Source organism: Impatiens glandulifera, chromosome 9, assembly GCF_907164915.1.
Source record: "Impatiens glandulifera chromosome 9, dImpGla2.1, whole genome shotgun sequence".
Lineage (NCBI taxonomy): Eukaryota > Viridiplantae > Streptophyta > Magnoliopsida > Ericales > Balsaminaceae > Impatiens > Impatiens glandulifera.
Genome location: NC_061870.1, coordinates 27,837,857 through 27,859,795, shown reverse-complemented (window position 1 = coordinate 27,859,795; position 21,939 = coordinate 27,837,857). Strand labels below are relative to the sequence as shown.

General features: G+C 32.0%; 3 protein-coding genes across 4 annotated transcripts; 1 reads left to right on the top strand and 2 right to left on the bottom strand.

Annotated features, from left to right (window-relative positions):
• The first annotated feature begins 5,834 nt into the window (after positions 1-5,834).
• On the top strand, positions 5,835-8,796 carry LOC124915179 (cytochrome P450 84A1-like). Its single transcript, XM_047455848.1, has 2 exons — positions 5,835-6,817; positions 7,954-8,796. Exons 1-2 carry the CDS (start codon positions 5,888-5,890, stop codon positions 8,575-8,577), a joined length of 1,554 nt encoding a protein of 517 aa, XP_047311804.1. The 5' UTR covers positions 5,835-5,887; the 3' UTR covers positions 8,578-8,796.
• A 934-nt stretch (positions 8,797-9,730) lies between these two features.
• On the bottom strand, positions 9,731-19,155 carry LOC124913777 (zinc finger CCCH domain-containing protein 44-like). Of its 2 annotated transcripts, none has more exons than XM_047454192.1 (11): positions 18,313-19,155; positions 18,133-18,212; positions 16,863-17,047; positions 15,181-16,096; positions 14,919-15,046; positions 13,177-13,236; positions 13,047-13,097; positions 12,868-12,938; positions 12,265-12,419; positions 10,078-12,186; positions 9,731-9,979 (listed from the first exon to the last, which is right to left on the bottom strand). In XM_047454192.1, the coding sequence occupies exons 1-10, from the start codon at positions 18,648-18,650 to the stop codon at positions 10,079-10,081; spliced, it is 4,092 nt and encodes a 1,363-aa protein (XP_047310148.1). In that variant the 5' UTR covers positions 18,651-19,155; the 3' UTR covers positions 9,731-9,979; position 10,078. The 2 variants fall into 2 exon arrangements, with proteins under 2 accessions (XP_047310148.1, XP_047310147.1); XM_047454191.1 differs by having other exon boundaries at positions 9,731-9,982; positions 18,313-19,154.
• A 1,508-nt stretch (positions 19,156-20,663) lies between these two features.
• Positions 20,664-21,619, bottom strand: LOC124915699 (glyoxylase I 4-like). The gene is made up of 3 exons (XM_047456463.1): positions 21,396-21,619; positions 21,195-21,321; positions 20,664-21,121 (listed from the first exon to the last, which is right to left on the bottom strand). The coding sequence occupies exons 1-3, from the start codon at positions 21,557-21,559 to the stop codon at positions 20,843-20,845; spliced, it is 570 nt and encodes a 189-aa protein (XP_047312419.1). The 5' UTR covers positions 21,560-21,619; the 3' UTR covers positions 20,664-20,842.
• Positions 21,620-21,939: the final 320 nt, after the last annotated feature.

The following is a 21,939-nucleotide window of genomic DNA, read 5'->3' as shown; positions in this document are numbered from 1 at the left end:
CGGGTTAGTTACATTGTTATGTTAAAAGTAAAACAGTCTTCATTATTTCATATATAGTTACTAGACAAAAAATAGGGTGAAAAATTAGTTCCACTGATTCATAATTCTGTGGATTTCAGGCCTAAGTTAAAAATGAAATAATTAATTAATCACGAAGATTATATATATATATATATATATATTAATTAATTACCTACAAAATTTGTCAGCACATAAGAAAGGCATTTTAAAACTTTCTGAGAGATGAGTTTGGAACATCGATCACCACCTAAGACCTAACAAGATAATGATGTCTTAATTAATCTAATCTATCCATCATTAACGATTGATCATATCAAATATTACATCATATAGGCTTAATTTGTCAATTTTTTACTTCTTGGATTTTGTGTTTCATTCATTTATAGATCATATAATATTCCTTAAGGGTCAGACTACGAATTATGAAGTTGTTTATTTTCCTCATTGTTACGCCAAGTTAAAATATATATATATATACTGCGTTACTAGTACCTTCTGTAATCTTCTTTTGCATAAACAAACAATTTAATTTAAAGTGGAAGTTGGGAAGGAAAAATATATATAAAAAAAAGATGTGAAAAATAATTAAGTGAGATATGAAAGAGTATGTACAAAAATAATCATTTATCTAAATTGTCAGTTTTTTTAGTCCTCTTCAATATTCTTACATTTTATTTGTTTTGAACTAACATTGTACTACTGTTCAGCAGGATATAATATTTTGTAATATGGACAATTTTTTTTTTATCATTTCAAAAAAGTATAAATTTCGTATATATATGTAAATAACTTTTTTTCTTTCTATTTTTTATTCGTTTTTATTTCGAGCAAATAATTATGATGTGATTGTTATTTGTTACATGTTTTTTAATCTTTGAATATTAATTTGGTACACAACTTTCTAGTAATAAATTTATATGGTCCCATTACACTTTGAAAATAAGAAAATTGTTGCCAAACAATATTCATTAATAATATATAAGAGGTTAGCTAGCTAAGAAATGCTTTAGACACATTTTAGTGTATGTGTGGACCTGCGGCTCTTAAATACAATATTACATAATGACCTACTAGAATAGTTCAAGCTATAAAAATCGGGCCTCTTAAATAGTGTTTAAGAGTCGGAGTTATGTTAGTTTATTAAATTCAAAAAATAAATTAAAATAATTGTTATTATTACTAAGAAAAATATCAAATGCTTATAGGCTAGATTTCTATTTTTTTATTTTTTTAAGAAGGTATATTTATATTAAAAATGAAATAAAATCGTATAAACACAACGAAAAATTATGACATTAAAAGAAAAAAAAATAAAAATAAAAAAATGTTACTAAATAAATTATCGAGCTCGTAAATTTTAAATTTTAACGAGAACATGTAGAAATCATGACAAAATTTAGAGAACCCACAAAATATATACCGATACATTTAACTTAATAAAGTTTTGCATTTAGTTTTGGAAGATCAACTAAAAACTGATTATGAATCATTAATTTCTTTATTGCATTTCTTGAGAATTCTACATTATTAATAACGGCTTAAAGGGTTAATTTATAATATTAGTATTAAGTCTCCTCTAATACTGTAATTAGAAAATGCTCTAAATATTATAATACCGACTGATTATTTAAAGACAAGATAATTTAATTGCTGTTAAACTTGTTATTGATGGGAAAAATAACAATTATATAAGAAAACTCAACGCATTTTTTTTAAACTTTGTGAGAGTTAATATTAATATATTTTGTTTGAATTAGTCGGTATATGAAAACTCAACGCATGACTCTATCACTGAAATAATGAATTTTCATTATTATTAATTATATTATTATATAATAAGATATTATTATGTTTTAAAAAAACATTACTTTTTACATTAACTTAATTCACTAATATATTAAGTAAGAGATATATGTACTTAGAAACAAAATTAGGAGTTCGATTTTCAAAAACTTTACAACATAAAATTAAGTATTATTTATTTATTGATGTATCATTTTTTTGTTCTTTAAACTTGTTTCCACACTTTAGAATTGTATTTTTTATTTATTTAATAAGAAGTTAAACTTTAATTTAAATATGAAAAATTAAGTAACAAATTAAAAAACATAAAATCATAAAATTTAAACAACCATATTAGAATTTAAATGTTCTATAATAGGATTAATTTGCGAAATTTAAATTTTAATTGTGTAGATTCAATAATTATGTAATTTTTTATGTAAACTGTAAAACAATATATGACCAAATAAAGTAAGACGAACAAATCAATCAGAAAAATTCTATTAAATATTTTTAAGTGATAATAAAGTTGTAAAATAGACTATTAAAAATTGACCATCAATATATATTACTATAAGAAGCTTATACAAATTATATTAAAAAAAAAATACTTATAAAAGCTTTCTGATAAATCATTTTCAATTGGTGAAGATGTGATTTTCAGATTATTTAAATCTAAAAATGATAATACTAAGAAAAGTAACCACTGAGAAACAAACAAAATACAGAAGAGAAAAAAAACAAAATTCAGAAGAGAAAAAACAAAATATTTTTATTGCAAAATCTAGAAATTAATTGAGGTTATTTGCCTTTGTTGTTGGTCTTAACTTTTTGTTATTGCTCTAATTGTCTTTTTAATAAAATGTAAATATCTTATTTTATTTAATTTTATTTTGTGGTATTTTGAAACTTCTAGCTACAATACCGTGAGAGGACGGATTGATGGATACATTTATTATTAGTTTATTTTCAATTAAATGGGAAGAAGCTACTTGTCAACTGCCACCACATATTTTCGGTTAAATTATTATGCGGTTAATTTCATTAATTGAAGCTATTTTTAAATTGCTAGGTGCTAGATAACATTTTTTTATTTTTTTATTTGTATGTAACACAAATTTATTCCCCACCTACCCACTCCAAACAGGACCAAATTAATTGTACATCTATAAGGATATACAAGGATATGGTGAAAATCCTACTCAAAATAGTGCTCAAAATAGATAGATTATTTTTTTAATTAATTAAAATTCAGTTTAGAACTCAAAAGCTATATTAATGTTTTGTTAAAAATAAATGCAGATTTAACTATAGTAGGCCAGAGGCAAGGGTAATAGAAGCACGACAAAATTTGGTGGGAATTGATTTGAAAACGATTTAACTTAAATGATTTATTTTAAATATCAACAAATTCTTTACGAATCCATAATAAATATCCCAAATTTGCATATCTTCATTTTCGAAAGATTAAAAAATACTAACACTATAAATCTTTCTTTGGAGTTTTCTAAATCATTTTTTAGATGTTGAAAATTTGAGACTTTGATATATATATATTCTTTTCGCTACTCATATTAATTTGATGTTATACTTTTTTAATCGGAATAATACTTTAAAATGATATTGAGTCGTTTATTGTTTATATTGGTGATCATTTCTCAAGTCCGTGTTCGACCTTCTTAATAACAAAGTAGATGAAGTTATTATATCAAGAGTTTTTTTTATTATAAAAAAAAGACATTGAAATTCATCTAGAGTTATTACTTGGAAAAACATTTTCCGACATTGCTTATATACCGACTCTTGGTTAAGGATAATTTTTAATGCCGCTCATAATTTTTTCGCTATTAGATTGATTGGTATAAATTTGCTCTACTTTATCGCTCATCATTATAGAATCACTATTAATAATTAATTACAAGATTGTTGGAACTTATTCATTAAAATTTTAATTCTTGTAAATTTGTTATATTATTTAAGATATAAATTCTCATTTAGATATTTAAATTTTGTTGATATTATATTACAAATTAATTTATTTTTTTATTTGTAACTATTTATTTTAAGTAATTATCATTAAATTATTTTCTACAAAAACTACAAAAACAAATGATATTCAATAACTAAAGGAAAAAACTATAATATTGTATTTTATTATTAAATATGTATAATTAAAAGACCAAAATATTAGGGAAATAATGCTGGAAGCAAGTTTTATTTTATTTGAATTCGATATTTAATTTCTCTGTATTAAACTAATTGATAAATTCTTTAATGTTTCAATGTAAAATAAATATTATTTGAAAAAAAAAATAACAAAGAAGATACCTCAACATATAATAGGCTGAAAATTTACTGGTAGAAAAGATTAATTAAATTAAAGGGATTGAGTGTTTAAGTTGTACAATGTCAAAATAATTTAATATGTTAAGTTGAAAATGAAATTAAGACAAATTAATACAAATCTCCAATACTTGTGTTTAACTAATACTTCAATTATGTTTTTAATGAGAATATTTCATTTTAAAATATGATAATGGTAATAATGACATAATTATAGTGCAATAAAAAATAGTCATATAACATGTTATATAGTTCAATATTTACGGGTGCACCGTACATGTGAAAATTTGAAAAAAAAAATAATACATACCATGCATCCCCTTGACTGGTCAACTTAACTAGCTAGGCTTGACTTTTTCATACAATTTTTTTCTGAATTAAATGAATTATTTTTATAAAATATTAATTAGAATAAGTTGTATAAACGATATATGATCATTTACTCACAGTCATTTATAAACAAAAATATATATTATCTTTGATAGTGACAAATTTAAATTGGAAATTCTCTTGAGCTTAATATTAATATTGGTAGGTTAAGAAAGCATGCCCCGTCCGTGCCAACAATTATAGAAAATTAAAACCAAATTTCTCATGAGGTCACATTTAAAAGAAAATTAATCAAATCTCAGTTTTTTTTAACCCAAATTTATTTATCGGGATTAAGAGAACAAATATTACGGATTCAATTATTACTCAAGAGTGAGGGCACGTAATAAATAAATAAAAAATGATAAAATCTTTGATCTTTTATGTAAAATTATTTGACAATTGAATTATAATTGTGTTATCTAATTTAAAAAAAAAAAAATTTAGTTGTGATGAATTGTGAAGATTGAGAAATGAGATGTTACATGGACTTGAATATATTTAGTTTGAATAGTTTATATATGTGATTAATGTATATTTTTTTTAATTTGAAATATTTAATAATTTATAATTTTCTATATTTCTATATAACAAAGTAATGATTGTAATTAAGATTATTTAGAAGTTTTATAATTTTGTCATTATGAGTATATGACTAATACAATCACAATCATTTTTTAAAATTATTAAAGTAAAAATTAAAAATAATTTGGTTTTTATTTAGTATAAAAAATATTATTGAATTAGATGGCTTTTTTTTAAAGGGGAGAGTAAATGAAAAAAAAAAATTATAAATCTTTGGATAAATTCTATATGTTTTTTATCAATCTTTTCTAACAAACATAATTATTATTCTTTTTTTGAAAATATATAATTTATTTCATTGATCCAAATATTCACAAGTCACAACTAAATAATGAAAAACTCAGTTCAAATTATGATATCATTTGTCTTGTCTTGTGTTATATATGATCAAGAACATATGTGATAAATAAAAATGAATAACAACCTGTAAAATACTATAAACATTAATTTGTATACAAACATGATTAATTTTATTTTATGTTTTTCAAATATTGTTTATTTTTATGTACTATATATATTAATATCACGGCTTTACATACACATATTTTCACGCCACTTTGAAAATTTTAATACAAATTTAATTAAAACTAAAAATTAATGCTAGTTATGACTTCTCTCTCCTCATGTCCCTTTCAAGAGAGAAATTGAAAATAAAGTGTGAACTTGTTGTAATAGAAAGTAGAAGTAAGCTAATTGGTGACCAACTTCTATATATATAAAGCCCATCAATATGTATCCATTACAAGTAGCAAAATTCTTTGAGTTATTGCTTCATAACTAAATTACAATGGAATTCTTCAATATCATTCTCCAAACCCTAAATCAACAACCATTACCCATCACCCTTTTCATTAGTCTCGTTTCTCTTTTCTTTTTCCTTTCCCTTTTTTCTCGTCTCCGCCCCAAACTCCCGTACCCTCCGGGGCCTCGAGGCCTCCCGTTCATCGGTAACATGATGTTAATGGACCAACTCACTCACCGTGGTCTTTTCAAATTATCCAAGAAATATGGTGGCCTTTTCCACATGAAAATGGGATATCTACACATGATTGCGGTTTCCTCCTCGGATGTCGCCAAACAAGTCCTCCAAGCCCAAGATAACATTTTCTCCAACCGGCCGGCTACCATCGCAATCTCCTACCTCACTTACGACCGGGCCGACATGGCTTTCGCCCATTACGGCCCGTTCTGGCGTCAGATGCGAAAACTCTGCGTCATGCGACTCTTCAGCCGCAAACGCGCAGAGTCTTGGGAGTCGGTTAGAGATGAGGTTGACCGCATGATGAGAACGGTAGCATCCGAGACGGGCTCCGCAGTTAACCTCGGTGAGTTGGTGTTCGTCCTGACCCGGGATATCATTTACCGGGCAGCTTTCGGAACGAGCTCCAACTCGGGTCGGGACGACTTCATTAAGATACTACAAGAATTCTCGAAATTGTTCGGAGCATTTAATATCGCGGATTTCATCCCTTCACTCACATGGGTCGACCCGCAAAGGCTAAACGATAGGTTGAAAAAGGCTAGGGCTTCGCTCGACAAGTTTATTGATCACATCATCGACGATCATATGGCCCGAAAGGAGGACGAACATGAGTCCGACCCGGATATGGTGGATGACTTGGTAGCGTTTTATAGCGACGATGCTAAAACATCCGAATCCGAAGATTTACAAAACTCCATCAGTCTTACAAGAGAGAACATTAAGGCCATCATAATGGTAATTATTTCATTTTAATAATATTATTTCATTTGGTAAGGGGTTGTGTGCATGTCACCTACTCCAAATTATTTAACCATTAACCAAACTAATTAATTTGGGTTTATATAAGATCATATATATTAAGCCTACACGCCAGATCGAGGCAATCTATTAATTTGTACATTAATAAAACATGTAGCAAAAGAGCCTGACATTTAGTTTATTAAATATCTAATTTGAATTTCTATTCATATAAAAAAATATTAAATTTTATTGTTTTGATCTATAAAACATTTTTATAGTAAAAAAAATTACTGCTTTGTGACTTGTTATAATATATGTCTCTCCTTAAAACTTTTTTTTTATTAAATAACAGCTCAGATTAGTATGGGTTTAAATTTAATTATTTTTCTTTTAAATTATAAATGTTTATTTTATTAACAACTTAAATTTTCAAAATTTTAAACTGTGTTTTTATCATTATGGAATAATAATACGAGCTCATTTTTATTAGTGTTTTTAGTAAAATTTGAATACGATGGACTTTTAGTGTATAAGATAAGATCATTGACACTTTAATTGTCATGGCATTTTTTAAATTTTAACTATAACATTTAATTTTAACTAAAAATAATAATATGTCATATGAGATTGGTAGTTAGGTCTAATGATGGCCAATAAATATAACGTTTTCCTTTTTGGAAAAACAAGTATGTATACAATGAATTATTAATTGGTCTATAATGTTGGTACTTGTAATTAATTGTTGAAGGGTGGTCCTTATTATTGTCGACGATTGTTGATTGTTGATTGTTGCCAGCCTATTAAATTTCATTTTAAAGATATTTAGTTTAAATTAAACATGATTCTCTAAATGGACTTATTCTTTGATTTTAATTTACTTTCACTCACATATAAGTTCATTTATAAATTATAATAGATTAATAGGTCTATTATTGATGGTCCTTAAATATATATATTTGTATTTTCTTGAGTGTTATTACTTATTATTAGTCTACTGTTGAAATTTATATAACTATGAAAATTCTTTCAGTTGAAAAGTATGGTTCTGTTTAATTTTTCTATGATAAATTCAAAATTCATGTGTTTATCCAAAGATTCTTAATAAAACAAAATGTTTAATGTTTTGTCAGGACGTGATGTTTGGTGGAACTGAGACGGTTGCGTCGGCCATAGAGTGGAGTTTGTCGGAGCTGATGAAAAGCCCGGAAGATTTAAAAAAGGCACAACAAGAGTTAACCAATGTAGTCGGGTTGGACCGTCGTGTGACCGAATCGGACCTCGAAAAACTCACATTCCTAAAATGTGTTATCAAAGAGACTCTCCGTCTCCACCCACCTATCCCCCTCCTCCTCCACGAGACTGCGGTGGAGACGGAGGTATCCGGTTACCGGATCCCCGCCAAGTGTCGGGTCATGATCAACGCGTATGCAATTGGGCGGGATCCGAACTCATGGTCCGACCCGGATACTTTCCGTCCATCTCGGTTCCTCGAAGAGAATGTTCCGGACTTTAAGGGGAATCATTTTGAATTTATACCATTCGGGTCGGGTCGGAGGTCTTGCCCGGGAATGCAGTTGGGACTTTATGCTCTTGAAATGGCCGTGGCTAATCTACTTCATGGGTTTACTTGGGAATTACCGGATGGGATGAAACCAAGTGAGTTGGATATGACCGATGTATTCGGGTTGACCGCTCCAAGGGCCACCCGACTCGTTGCGGTCCCATCCCCACGACTTATGTGTCCCATTTATTGAACCTACAATTAGTACACCCTTAAGTATATGATCAAGTCGTGATTAATATGAAACTTAATTATTAGTTTATTTTGGAGAGAAAAAAAATAATAATTGAAGGGATATCTAAATTGGAGAAAATTATCATCAAGTCCTTCAATTTTATAATGTCATGTGAATATGCAAAATTTGTATTTTTTTTGGGCTTGTTTTACATGGTGTTGACATGATTTGGTAGGATGTAATAAATAATATATTCTCTCATTCACAAATCACACGTTTCATGAAATATATTAAATGTAATATTGTTCTGTTTTTAATAATATCTGTTTAATTTTAGGGTTTTTTCAACTCTTGTCAATGGTACTATTTCATTAATTTAGTAGCTAGGTTATCAATTCATCAACTATTATAATATAATTTCATCCAAAAAGTGATAAAATAACAAAGGAATGTGCGGATATGAAATCTACAATTTGGGATTTTTTAGGCAACATATAGAAAGCAGATAAGGAATGCCTTTTTTTTAGTTGGATTAACAATAAAATAATACATGCTTAACTTTATTTATATAAATAAGACTCCAGTGGACCTTAACTAATGTCTTTTTTTATTATTGAATTTTCCGTCTAGGTTTTGACTTCATTTTTAATTGATGGTTGTTACATGTTTCAAATTTTGGGTTTAGTTATACATAATATATATATATTCAATGACAAGCTTATCAAGTATTGATATTTATTCAGAAAAGTGGTAAAATGATATCCAATTTTTTATGTTGACTTCACCATTTAGTGGCGATTAAATAGATTGATGAAATGCGAATAATCGAAGACGGTGTTGAGTATGAACCACTAGAATCTGATAGATAGAATTGAGTTTAAAGATCCAGTTGTTAAACACCATAACAATCATTGTATCATTGTCTATTGAAGATGTTTTTGGTACCTGAAACCAGCTTATATGAGTAATTAGGCTGTCTTATACTATTAACCAACTCTTACTTGTCTAAATCAAATAAGTTCGAACTCAGAACCTCATTGAGTCGGAGATAATCCAATCCTTTTTTCAGCTAGGCTAGAAGAGATGAGTTTATGAAATCTTAATTGATCATTTAAACAAAGTTTTAAGATTGAATAATCCAAATAAAATAAAAAGTATGAACCCCGAGAGCTGTAATCAAAAAATTCTTTAGGCGGAACTGTAAATTCCATGTCGAGATGTTGGATTATCCAAGAAACTAATACAAAAATAGTATATTGGAGAAAAATGAAGAGGGGGCATTGGGTTACTAGATACTAAAGCTGGTGATTTGCTCTTCTTCTTCTTCTTCTATTATACACATCTACTGGGGTTGCAGAAGACAGGAAGAGACAGGGGAGGGTAAAATTACGTTATGCTGGTTGGTTGGCCTCTTTAACATCTTCTGTTTCATTACAACAACAACAATAGAGACACTGTCAACATATTTGCTTATTTGATTGTAATAATAAGAAGAAGAAGAAGAATGCAAAACCTAACCTCATGGATGAAGGTATTCACAGAAAGCTCCCTTCTTACATTGCCCATTCTCGTAAAATCTACAGACTCTTTGCCCTTCTGTTGTAGTAGGAGATCTGAAGTAATTTTTACTCCCAAAGCCGTCATGTGGTCTAGAAGATCTAGAATTATTCATGATGGATGATGATGGGATCTCCTCCCGCACCATCATGTTCATGTTACCATTTCCATTTCCATTTGCATGGGACATCCATCCCCAACCACCACCACCACCCATGGGGTTATGAGGATTCATATATCCCTGCTGCTGTTCATTGGGCCCCCAATTTATGTTACTAGTAGTTGTCGGAGTAATCATTGAAGATTCCCGAGTTTGGCAATTACTACCAGAAGCTTCATTTTGCCACTTAACTGGCATATTATTATTAAACTTCATTTCCACTACAGAACTTGACGACTGACCGCCAGCCCGAATAGGTTCGAAATGAATCCCAGAATCGGGTGCAGGTCTCAAACCGGCTCCAATAGGACAAAAATAATCGTTTTCTGAATCCTCAAACAAGTAGTCCACACAATTCATGTCTGATTCAGGCAAAGACAGGCCACCTTGAGACTGCATAGCTTCCACCTGATCCAACAGGTCTGACACTGATTCTATGGGCTCTGTAAACATTTCCAGCCAATTTGATGGATCAGATTCAATAACAGGCATCATCGAATCACTGACTAATTGGTTATTGTTACAAGTCAAGGTAGCAGCAGAAGCATGATCCATGGGTGGTTCTGGGCATGTAAATGTCGCACCACCAACAACTAAATTGGAATTGCAGCTCCAACTTGAAGACAAAGAATGTTTATTCTGAAAACCCTGGACTTCCTCGTCCTTACTGGACTGATTTTGGATTCTCAGCTCGTCAACAAGAAAGTTCAATGCCTCGGATTGCCCTTCTCTGGCGGTCTTACCTTCTAAACCCTGAACATTGTCGTTTAGGATTGGACAAGGCTTTAATGGGATGTCATTTTTACAATTATCCATTGGTGATACCGGACTGGACTTGGCTTCAGAACCAAGAGAAGAGTTAAGGTCCCATTTATCAGATAAAACTGGGGGTACACCGCATTGCTCAGAAGGAAGACCCAGATTACTAGATTGGTTCCCATAGCTTGTTTCAGGAGTGGTCTGATTTGTAGATGAATTCCAACTTCTATAGTCAGGACCAGACTTGAGACTTTCAGGCATCGGTGGTGTAGAATCTGAACAAAGTACTTGAGGCTGCTGAGAATAATTATCATTAACCTTGAGTGAGTCCCAGCCAGGTGAATTTGTCTTGTTTATATCAACACATTTAAAAGAGGAAGTTGCCAAATTGGAGGAACGGGAGAAGATTTCATCACCATGAACCAACTTATTGGTATTGGAAAAATTCTGGGAAATGGTACTCTGCTTACAACTATGCAACCCAGTGGATGTCAAAGTGCTAGTTGATCCGTTCTCAGAGATACTACCGCCTTGAATTTCTGGAGATGGTAAAGAGAGACTGGATTGTCGGGATGACAATTTCTGTGACAATTGTCCTTTTAGCACATCGGATAAAAGTAAAGAGTCAACTTCCTCGTTGTATATACTCCACACCCTCATATCGGAAGGCAATAATCCAGTTGTGATCCACTTACGCAGCAGCGTCAGGCAGAACGGTCCTTGAACTTCTCCGATAGTATCCCGGTAACGCCAGATATTCTCAGTTTCACTGGTATGTGAGAGAGGTGAGCTTCCAGCAACCGAATTTTCTGACACAACCCCAGAAAAAGATCCTGAACTAATCACAGCTGGACTATTACAACCACCAACAGCAGAACAGTAAGAATCAACCTTAACTGCTCTTTCAGAGATAGATGATCCACAAACATCATTTTCACCATCCTGGGAGCATTTATCCAATCCCTGTGATGAGACACTTGTAGGAGTGACTTTGTTGAAGTCATCTGCAGTAGATTTGCCATTGTTCTCACTAATATTATCTTCAAATGTCTTGTTGCAGGCATCATGTATCCCACCATCAGCCTTCCTTGATGGAATTGCTACTCTTCCATTCATGTTGAATACTGGGTCTTGTGTTTTGAGATGTTTAGCTGCATATCATCCAAACAGAAAAAAAATAAACAAAAAAAAATATCATGAATCATATTTCTAAAGTATAATAAACAAACCTTTTTTATTTTCAGTGAGTTCCCCAGCATCTTCAGCAGAATTATTGTGCGGATTCAGATTTGAATCAACATGCACTTCTGGCACCTCTTGTAGTATGCGCTTCCTTTCCTCAGGTGACTGCAAAACCTCTAATTTCTCTACATAATCTCTAAGCGTAAGACAGTTAAGGCAAACTCTCCACCTCTTTTCCATTATCATGACTAAATTTAAGGATAGAAAAGGGTAAAGGAACAAGAAAAGAAAATTGTTTATTGGTCACTGGGATTCTAATTAACACCCGTCTTAGAATTTCCTGATGAGCCAACCACAGTAATGAATTGACTGTCATTAGACTAGTATTAATCATTGAAGGGCTCATGAAAAAATATTATAAGTTAATAATTGATCATATCTTGGCTTCTAATAAAAGACGCGCAAAAGGTGAATGATTTTGATGCTGAAATAACAATTCAAGATAACAGTGTTAGATTACAATGACTATTAAAGTCTTGTAGTCTATCACAGAAGACTTGAAAGGTATTTCTAGAAGGAAAAGTGGGTATGCGCAAAAAGCAATAGTGTTCTTCTACCCAACTAGACATTTCTAAAAGAAATAAGGATATTTATTTTCTTGGCCATTCTCATTCGCGCTATCCCGAAGATGATTCAGCCGTAGTACTTCTATTTCCAGCCACTACATGTGAAAAAAGAATAATAGTTAAGCTAATCTGTTGGAGCATGGGTTATAGCATAAAGTCTTATTTAACTGCCTAGATATTTAACCCGATAACTTAAAACTTACATATTTCACTATAACTTCTCGAAGTGCTTTTGCTTTTTCCTGTATCAGACCCTACAAAATTTCAGGGATCGTTTCAGGAAAGATCTTATATGTAAACAAAGTCACATAATAAGCAATGTTTGGCACTTACTACAGTCAAGTGCTTGACAAGCCCACATTTTATACTTTCACGTAAACGTCCGCATTCCTCCTAGAAGGAGAAGAACATGTTACAACATAGAACTCTTGTTCAAGGGAACACAAAATATACAAGTAAATTGCATTTTAGTGACACTCAAAGAATGTATAAAACAATTCACAGTATAGCTAATACAGTTATATTTCCTCGTCTTAACTCCAAAACAAGATTTCCTTGAGGTTTTGTGATGATAAAAATGACAAGTAAAAAACCAAAGCTGATTCAGCTGCCACGTCAGAAACCAAGTCAGCAAGTCCGAATTTCAAAAACAGAATGCGTAGAAGTTAATGTATTCAGTTATGCTTAGATTACAAGATAATTGTTTTGTTAAGCCTATTGTTTAGCAAACAGATAATTCATTTTTATCTTGTAATCTTTATATATATATATATATATATATATATATATATATATATATATATATATATATATATTCAATCGATAAAGAAAAAAGTTTATGAATAATTTTGTTTTCCCAGTGTAATAAAAATTAAGATCAACAAAGAATATCTTGAATTTCTTTCTTGTGAGTTGTCATCTCAGAGAGTGAGCACGTCTCAACTCGAGATGACAACATAAAAAAAACATTATACATCCATCAGTGACAACATAAAAAAAACATTATACATCCATCAGTGACAACAAACGCTTCAAAGGCACTCTTAACTTATCCCTATCCTGTACCATAACTCTTACACGTCATGGGGAATGAACTTGGCTACCATTCAAGACTCGTATGAAGTCTATATATTTCCAAACAAATGTCATTCTTCAGCTATATTCTGGTGAAGTAAAAAGAATTAGAAACCCACTATACTACCAACTTTTGACCATTCAAATATGTGTCAACATTACCACAATATAAGTTCAGTATCATTTCATATTGCTGATTTTCATATTTAGCAAGACTTTTTGGCTCCCAATGCAAATACTTCACGAAAATGAATATCACAAAAGGAAACATGAGATACCTATTATGGGGAGATATTTGCGACACAATCATCGAAAATGTGTCATTCTAATATCCTGGTATACGATAACAAGGATCTTGTGAATGTAAAGGAAACATCATCCAGAGCATCCTAAGTAGATTATTACATGCTTTATCTTGTGGAAAATGCCAGTTATTAAGATTTCTTATTGCTAAACCAATAAAGTGCAATAATGAATGAATTTAAAATAAAACATTAGTATAGAAATGGGAGAAAGTTTGACAGTAATAGCTATTAATGAAACATTCAGGGTGTCGGCATCAGCAAAAATAAGAACCATGGAGAACCAATTAATAGGGTGTGTCCTACAGCTAGCAGCAGACACCAAATGGTGAAGAACATTGAATAGGACATGGGTGCAGTAAAACCAGATAACAGATGCAAGATCACTGTGTTTGCAAGCTAGATAAACGAGGCTTTGTATAGCATGTATTCACACCAACCAAATACTAAGCTTCAATACTTATCCATGTACTATAATCTCATAATCGGATTAAAGAAACTAAGTTATGCATGTCCCTGATCATAATAGCTTACCATAATAGTAGAAGAGTTCCCATCAAATAACATCAGTGTAAAAGCTATAGGCAGAAAATATTAGAATACAAAACTTAATGGAAATGACATCAATTACTTTCAAGATGCGCAGAGAAATTTGAGGAAGTAAAGAAGTAATAGTTAATACACAGGATCACCACTTACCGCAGAGAATTCCTCATTTGAAATGGCATCAATTGAGACAGTCTCCTTCTTGTCCATATTTAATACCTCAAGCACCACATCAACCGTTTTCTCGCCAAGTTTATATGGCACAGAAATCTTACAAGTTCCTGCAAGAAAAAAACATCAAGCGTCAGACTTCAAGCTGATTACTTATGACTAATCCAAAGCGTAAGGATCAGGCAAATATAGCTTTCAACTAAAATTCAATCCAAAGAGATGAAAGAATTGTCTGGATGAATACCTATGACTTGGACTAATTCATACATATCTTGTTTCTGATCACCGTTGAAAAATCTTGTTCGCACAATTGAGCCCACCACTTTCTCATGAAACTTATCAATGTCATGAACCAGATTTTCCAGTAAACGACGCCGCAAGTAAATCAAGCTAATGTTGTGCACATCAATTGCAGCATACTCACTTAGGTCTGTTGATGACCCTCCTTCACCCCTCAGACAATTCTTACGTTTCTTGTCTCCACTCGTCAAAAAATAGTAGTCACTATTACCATTTCTCTCTGGCTCGCTGACAGCTGTGGGGTACATGTTAAAAAGAGAAACAGATTCTAGGGATTCATCCTTCAAAGGAAAGTGGAACTCAAGAAGTTTTAGCATTTCAAAGTGTCCCACACGTGGTTTTCCAAAGAGCTTAACAAGTCTCGTGTCACAAATGATCTGACTTTTGTGGATCGGATCATGGAGGTTGTTCCTCTGCACATAGCCTTGTAGAAGAATTTGTACATCATGTAGAGAAAGCACAGATGTTTCGCCATTCTTTATATGTGCAACAAATGCTAAGAGTTCTTTAGAAGCCCATTTTGCAGATCCCGTAACAAGTGCACCACCGTCAGTACTTGGCGTATTTATGGCAGGAGAATCGATGTTGTGAGATATCTTTATTTGTTGGTTGATCACCGTACTATTTACATCCAGGTCATTGCATTTGTAGTGGGCATCCAAAGTAGGACGTCTGCAATTTTTATTTCCACTGACAGTAACCAAATCTTTCCCTTTAAAAGCAGTATTACCGGCTGCTTTTCGAGGAGTTTTAGCTTTTGTTAACTCGTCCAGAGTTAAAGATAGTTTATCCTTAGTGTAAAGCCAGTACATTTTAAACAAATACTCCCAGCTAGTCTTGTCATCAAAATCTACCTGAACCTGCCCAATTTGGATCACGAGGTTATATATGTCATTAACAAGAAATAATAGTAATGAAATACTGAATGATTGAACAGATCATATTATTATCTTCTGCTAATAAAGGAACACGATTTAGTCATTGAGGAGATCTTCCATGTGACATGGCATTTCGCCACGATAAGGTAGATTGCAATTACAAACCTACTGAAACCAACATTTTAAGAAACTTCAAGATTTTTACCGTAAGGAACCAGTCCATCACAACAAATATAGGTAATAGGTTCCGCCTATCTATGGTAAAATTGATCCTACCATCTCAACCATTATTATTTTTAGTTTCAACAATGAAGATCCACTACATAATACTTATAACTTAGTTATCAAAACTTTTTTGGCGCAAGATCTCTCTCACTATTGTGCATTTTTTTTTATTCATTAGCATATTTGGGATGTTCAGTTCTTTTCAAAGTTAAGGCTTTATTCCTCAACCTCCCAATTGGAACTAGATTCCACAAGTAGCTGAAACAAAACAAAATTTAGGGTTTCAAGAGACAATCGCACAAGGACACGTGGCCGACAAATTAGAGTATTATATAATTATATATTAGTAGATAATCATTGTTAGTTGGTTAGTAAAATTATTTGTTTATTAGTATTTCAGTTCTAGTAGGATTGGTATTTCATTCATAGGATTAGGATTACCCTAATATAGGTATAATAATAATAAAAAAGTTATGATATCTAAGATTGAGATTTCTGTGTAAAACAAATAGATTATGCCTACCATTTCTCTTTGGTCCTTGTTTTCTATGAGCATTATTGTTTTCATGCACAAGGAGCAGAAACCTTTGTTTTCTCGTATACACACATAATCAGCGCCTTTAGAGCATGTCTTGCATAACGAATACGTGCAAGTGAGACACATATAGTGGGAAGCCTTCTTTTGACAGGAACTACATGTGTGCCATCCTGAAATGCATAATAGTATAAACAATTAAACAAAATGTAAAGCTTCATAATAGTAAACTTGAGAATAAAGGGTAAGTAGACAATATCAACAATAGGAGGTCTAATTAGAGAAAACGGAAGACAGCATACTAACAATGATTATTAATCCAGATAATTAGTAGTTGACCCGTAAAGGAATAGAATCATCAAATCCAGATAATTAGTAGTTGACCCGTAAAGGAATAAGCATGCAATTATAGTGCATGCAACAAGTGGTAAAAGTTGAAACACGCGTCCAAGATATATACATATATAGGGGGGAATCAAATTGTTTACTCTTCTGCTAAAGGTTTGAAAGGTAATGCACTAAATACTGATATATATAGCGAAAGAAAAATGAAACAAAACTTGCATGCCTATTCCATTAGCAAATCTCACACTAAATGAACTAGATATTTTAAGAAAAATGCACTAAATACCAGTTGACAAACAAAAGAAAATGAAACAAACCTAATAAATACTAATCCCATATAGTAAATCTCCCACGCAAACTTTTCTACCAAAATTGATTAAGCTATCCCTAGAATGTCCAATTCTTATAGTCAAAGATTAAGAACTCATTTTACTTGCAGACTACATCTACATGAATAGTGTGAAAAATATGCTACTACCCAGCGAATCAAAAAATGGTGTAGCCCTCATTTAGACAACAGAAATACGAATTCACTACTAGCAAAAAAGCAGCAATGGCACTGACACTGACAATATGATACATCATACAGGCATGCAGTACACAGACCATAAGCTGGTGTTTAATCAGCAATAGATTAAGTGGCTTTGCAGGTTTTCCTGTTAGATAATCCGAACTTATTTTCCAAGTGTCTTAACTCCAATTGAGGTCTATCCATGAGCAACTACATAATTTCCCACCCTAAAGGGATATCATATGATAACAGAAGTTGAGAATGACAACCTATATGAGACAGTAGGGAGAATTGATAACCCCAATTATTTTTCGGGTTTAGTTTATCAATAACCAAATTAGTAGTTGAAAATGTTAGAACGACAGACATGCAGTCTCGTGGATGAGAAGTGGACAGACATACCGCAGTTCCATTTAGATTTCGCTCTAAAGAACGACTCATTGCGCTTAATGCAAGTTGGATGATAAGCTTTTGGACATGCCCTGTCATATCCAAAACCACAATTGAGTAAACAGTTAACCACAAGACACTTAATAAAAAAAAGTAATGCCATTGAGTAAAAAGATCAAAATGAATACTCACCTGCGATCACATAACACTAGGTTCCCTCCATCAAAGCATATGAAACATACATCCTCTTCATCTTTTACCTTCCTGATCTGCGGCATTTTAGGCTGACCGCTGGGTGGACGACCGCGCTTCTTCTTCCCGTTACTACCTTCAAAAGCTTGTTCTTCCGCCGTCACCGGAATCAGACCAGAACCCTCTTCACCTCCGTTAGCTAGAACTCCAATATTCAACCCATCCTCAAGTTTAGGAATCAGGTCTGGTCTGTGGACACCCGAATGATTCAAGCTCGAATCTTGGTCTCCTGATGAAGGGATGCATGAAGCAGAACTAGAGAATTCTAAAGCTTCCATCAAATAACAATTGAAGCAAAACAAGATTAGCAATTAAAACCCTAGTTTTATCAATTCCACCGATCAAGAAGCGGCGTCTATCATTAACCCACCGACTCCAATGAAAGCAACACCGAAACAGTTTAAAAAAAAAGTGAAAAACCCAGTTCGCCTGAGCCGATAAGGAGTTGTTTTTAAGCTTTTTCGGGAGACAGAACTCGCAGAAATTAAGGAAAGCGTGAAACGCGGCTCACAGCGACGAATCCTCCATCCCCCCCCTTCTTCTTCTTCTTCTTCTGTCTGTATTTCCTTTCTGGGTCAGCTCTCTTAGCGACACGTGATTAGCATTTGATAGTGCGGGTCAGCCCGCCATTGATTCAGATATATAAAAAGGACAATTAAGCCAACCCAACTCCATACCATGAACTTGAAGAAGAACTACCTGGAACCAATCATTCTTCTCCACGCATACCCTCTTTTCTTTTTTTCAAGTTTGACTCTCTTTCTCTCTCTTGGGAAAGAAGGCTTTTACTGATCAAAGTCTTTGTTTAGAGAATACGTGTGGGAATCTCCTTTGGACGCCTACCACCGTTTCATTTCATTTCATTTGATTTGTATTTCTATTACCATTTCTAGTGTGACGTAAATTGCCAAACACTAAGCTTTATATATAATATATATATATATATGCAATCTAGCTAGCACATTTACTAAATATTATATTACATAAACTTAGTTTGGTTGGAAAATTCATTAATCAAGCAAGCTGTTAGTCCAAGTCTGGAAATACAGGACCCATATCCATTGTGGTCCCATACTTTTAGGGCTATGAGACTCACAATTGGACTGATCACCAGTTGTTGTTATCTTCTTTGGTCAAAACTCACAACCAAACAACAACATTATCTTATTGTCAGGATTCATGAAATCTTATTACAACAATCTAGAATAACATTGTTTTATTTTCTTTTTTAACTTTTTCCTTACTATTGATTACATGAATTTTAAAAGTTGGATTACATACATTGTTTATTTACTTTTACTTTTTCACACTAGCTGTTATAACTTGTGCCAATTAGTTTATTTCTAAGTTTTTAATTATACTACAATTTTTTTAATTTTTTAAACGGTGAAATTTACCATTTTATCGATGATTACGGTAATTGCAAATCGGGATTGTATGAAAGGAAGGGTCAAAAAATACTAAAAGTACTTTTTCATTTTGAAAAAATAAATATTAATGCAAATTGAGAGGATCTGGACACAATTACTGTAATATACCAACAAAAAACAATCTTATCTAGGAACATTATAATGCAAATATAATTAATTTGATGATAAGAGTATTATAACACAATTACCATCATTATTAGATCTTAGCTAGGTTTGATGTCTATTAAAAGTGATTGACGGACAATATATACGATACGAGTTTTAAGTTTATTTATTTGTAATGATATAAAATGATAATTTTATATAAAAAAAAGTTATATTTGTAAGAATATAATATAGATGGTTCAGGCGATATACTTCGAAATAAAACGGGACGTAGTGATATTCTGTATGAGGTGTTGCTTTATATGGGAAGCGATTTTCATGAGGCGCGTCATTAAATACTATTGTCCAATGTTTCTCAACAATGTGAGATGGAAGAACACATGACTTTTGTATGACATTTGTTGTCGTCATTTTAAAAAGGCAAACATCATTTTATTTTGACTCATCACATTTTGAGGCGAATATCACGCCGTTTATCTCAACCAATCGTAACAACTTATCATAATAGATGTTATGAATAAATTTAATTTTGAGAACACTATAAGACAAAAATATATATATAAAGATGCGGTTGTCAAATCCATTCATGTGCTTGAAATGTATAGATTTGTTTGTGACATAAACTACAATAGTTGCAAGACCTACTAGCTAACAAAGAAAAGAGTCAAGTTTAAGATTGACTTGAGGTGTCCCACTTCATATGTTGCATTCTTTTTCTTTTTTTATAAAGAAATTAATTAATTAATTAAGAATATATAAGCAGAATCATCATAATATATAATCAATCAAATAAAATAAGAATGAGTACTCGCTCATCACTCCTTAATCAACATATACATAGTTGATTATAATAATCATAAATTAATCTCAAAGATCATTGATCCTCATGCATTGCATGATAATTATATATAAATATGAAAAGAAAGAATTAAGAATTAGAAGGAGAAGTTGAGCATGTCCATTTTAAGCTTGTCCATCATAACAGCTAGCTCCATGAATCCACATTTCTTGGTGATGATATTATCACTGTTTAAAGGAAAGGAGGAGATAGGAATGATTGGAATTTTGTCGCAGTTGCAGATCTCAACCATGTAACCATCTGGGTCATGGAAGAACACTTGATCCACCTCAATCCCGTCCTCCACCACCAACGCTGCCACATATCTCATCCCCATCTCCTCGAGCTTCCGTTTCACAATCTCCACATCCGTGCACTAAATGATATAAATCATAGTCGTTTAATAATATATATCAGAACACATATTAGTTAATAATATATATAATTACTTGAAATGAGATGTGGTTCTCTTTGGGATTAATGGGGCGCGGCTCCATCAATCCACCGCCTCCATCGAGTTCATCGATCAGCGATTCGTTCTCAATGAAATGTATCCCTATGCCGTAGTTAAATAACCTAAAAAAACAAAATACATAAAAGGACCAATATATATACAAATTTGAAAATATTTAAACTAGTAACTTGCGTACCAAGCTCCATTGAATTTGAAAGAGGAAGGGCGTTTGATGAGGCAAAACCCTAGGACATCCTCATAGAACCGGACAGAGGCCCAAACGGATCGAACCAATAAGGAAACATGGTTTAGAGACACAAGTGGCAGTGTTTGATATTTTCCCAATTCTTGGATTTCCATATTTCTTCGATCAATAATAATAAAGATATTATTAACCCTCTTAATTAATTGTTTGCTTGAGTAGATAATTATGAATGCTACGGAGATTGGGGAATTATATATATAGGGAGTTTACAAGATCAGTCGCAGTCAAGCTTTTACAGGAACCTTCCACGCAAATTCTTTTTAATTATGATCTCTCTATATAATTTTTTCTCATCGTTAATTATTAATTAAGCTTTGCTTTATTCCTAGAGGGTACGTACGTAAGAATTAAAACTGGTAACTAATTAATCCCCACATGGTTTGAAGTTTATGGGTTATTCGTCAAAATCGTTATTGACCGATTGATTTAGTTTAGCTTACTGTTTATAAAGGGCGGAGGCACAATAAAAACTAGA

Coding starts and splice junctions, on each gene's coding strand:
- LOC124915179 (XM_047455848.1), top strand. CDS start 5,888: ATGGAATTCTTCAATATCATTCTCCAAACCCTAAATCAACAACCATTA. Junction 6,818..7,953: donor ACATTAAGGCCATCATAATG/GTAATTATTTCA, acceptor ATGTTTTGTCAG/GACGTGATGTTTGGTGGAAC.
- LOC124913777 (XM_047454192.1), bottom strand. CDS start 18,650: ATGGAAGCTTTAGAATTCTCTAGTTCTGCTTCATGCATCCCTTCATCA. Junction 15,047..15,180: donor TGAATTAGTCCAAGTCATAG/GTATTCATCCAG, acceptor TTTTTCTTGCAG/GAACTTGTAAGATTTCTGTG. Junction 12,187..12,264: donor ACTCACTGAAAATAAAAAAG/GTTTGTTTATTA, acceptor GATGATATGCAG/CTAAACATCTCAAAACACAA.
- LOC124915699 (XM_047456463.1), bottom strand. CDS start 21,559: ATGGAAATCCAAGAATTGGGAAAATATCAAACACTGCCACTTGTGTCT. Junction 21,322..21,395: donor TTCAAATTCAATGGAGCTTG/GTACGCAAGTTA, acceptor TTGTTTTTTTAG/GTTATTTAACTACGGCATAG. Junction 21,122..21,194: donor AGAACCACATCTCATTTCAA/GTAATTATATAT, acceptor TATATCATTTAG/TGCACGGATGTGGAGATTGT.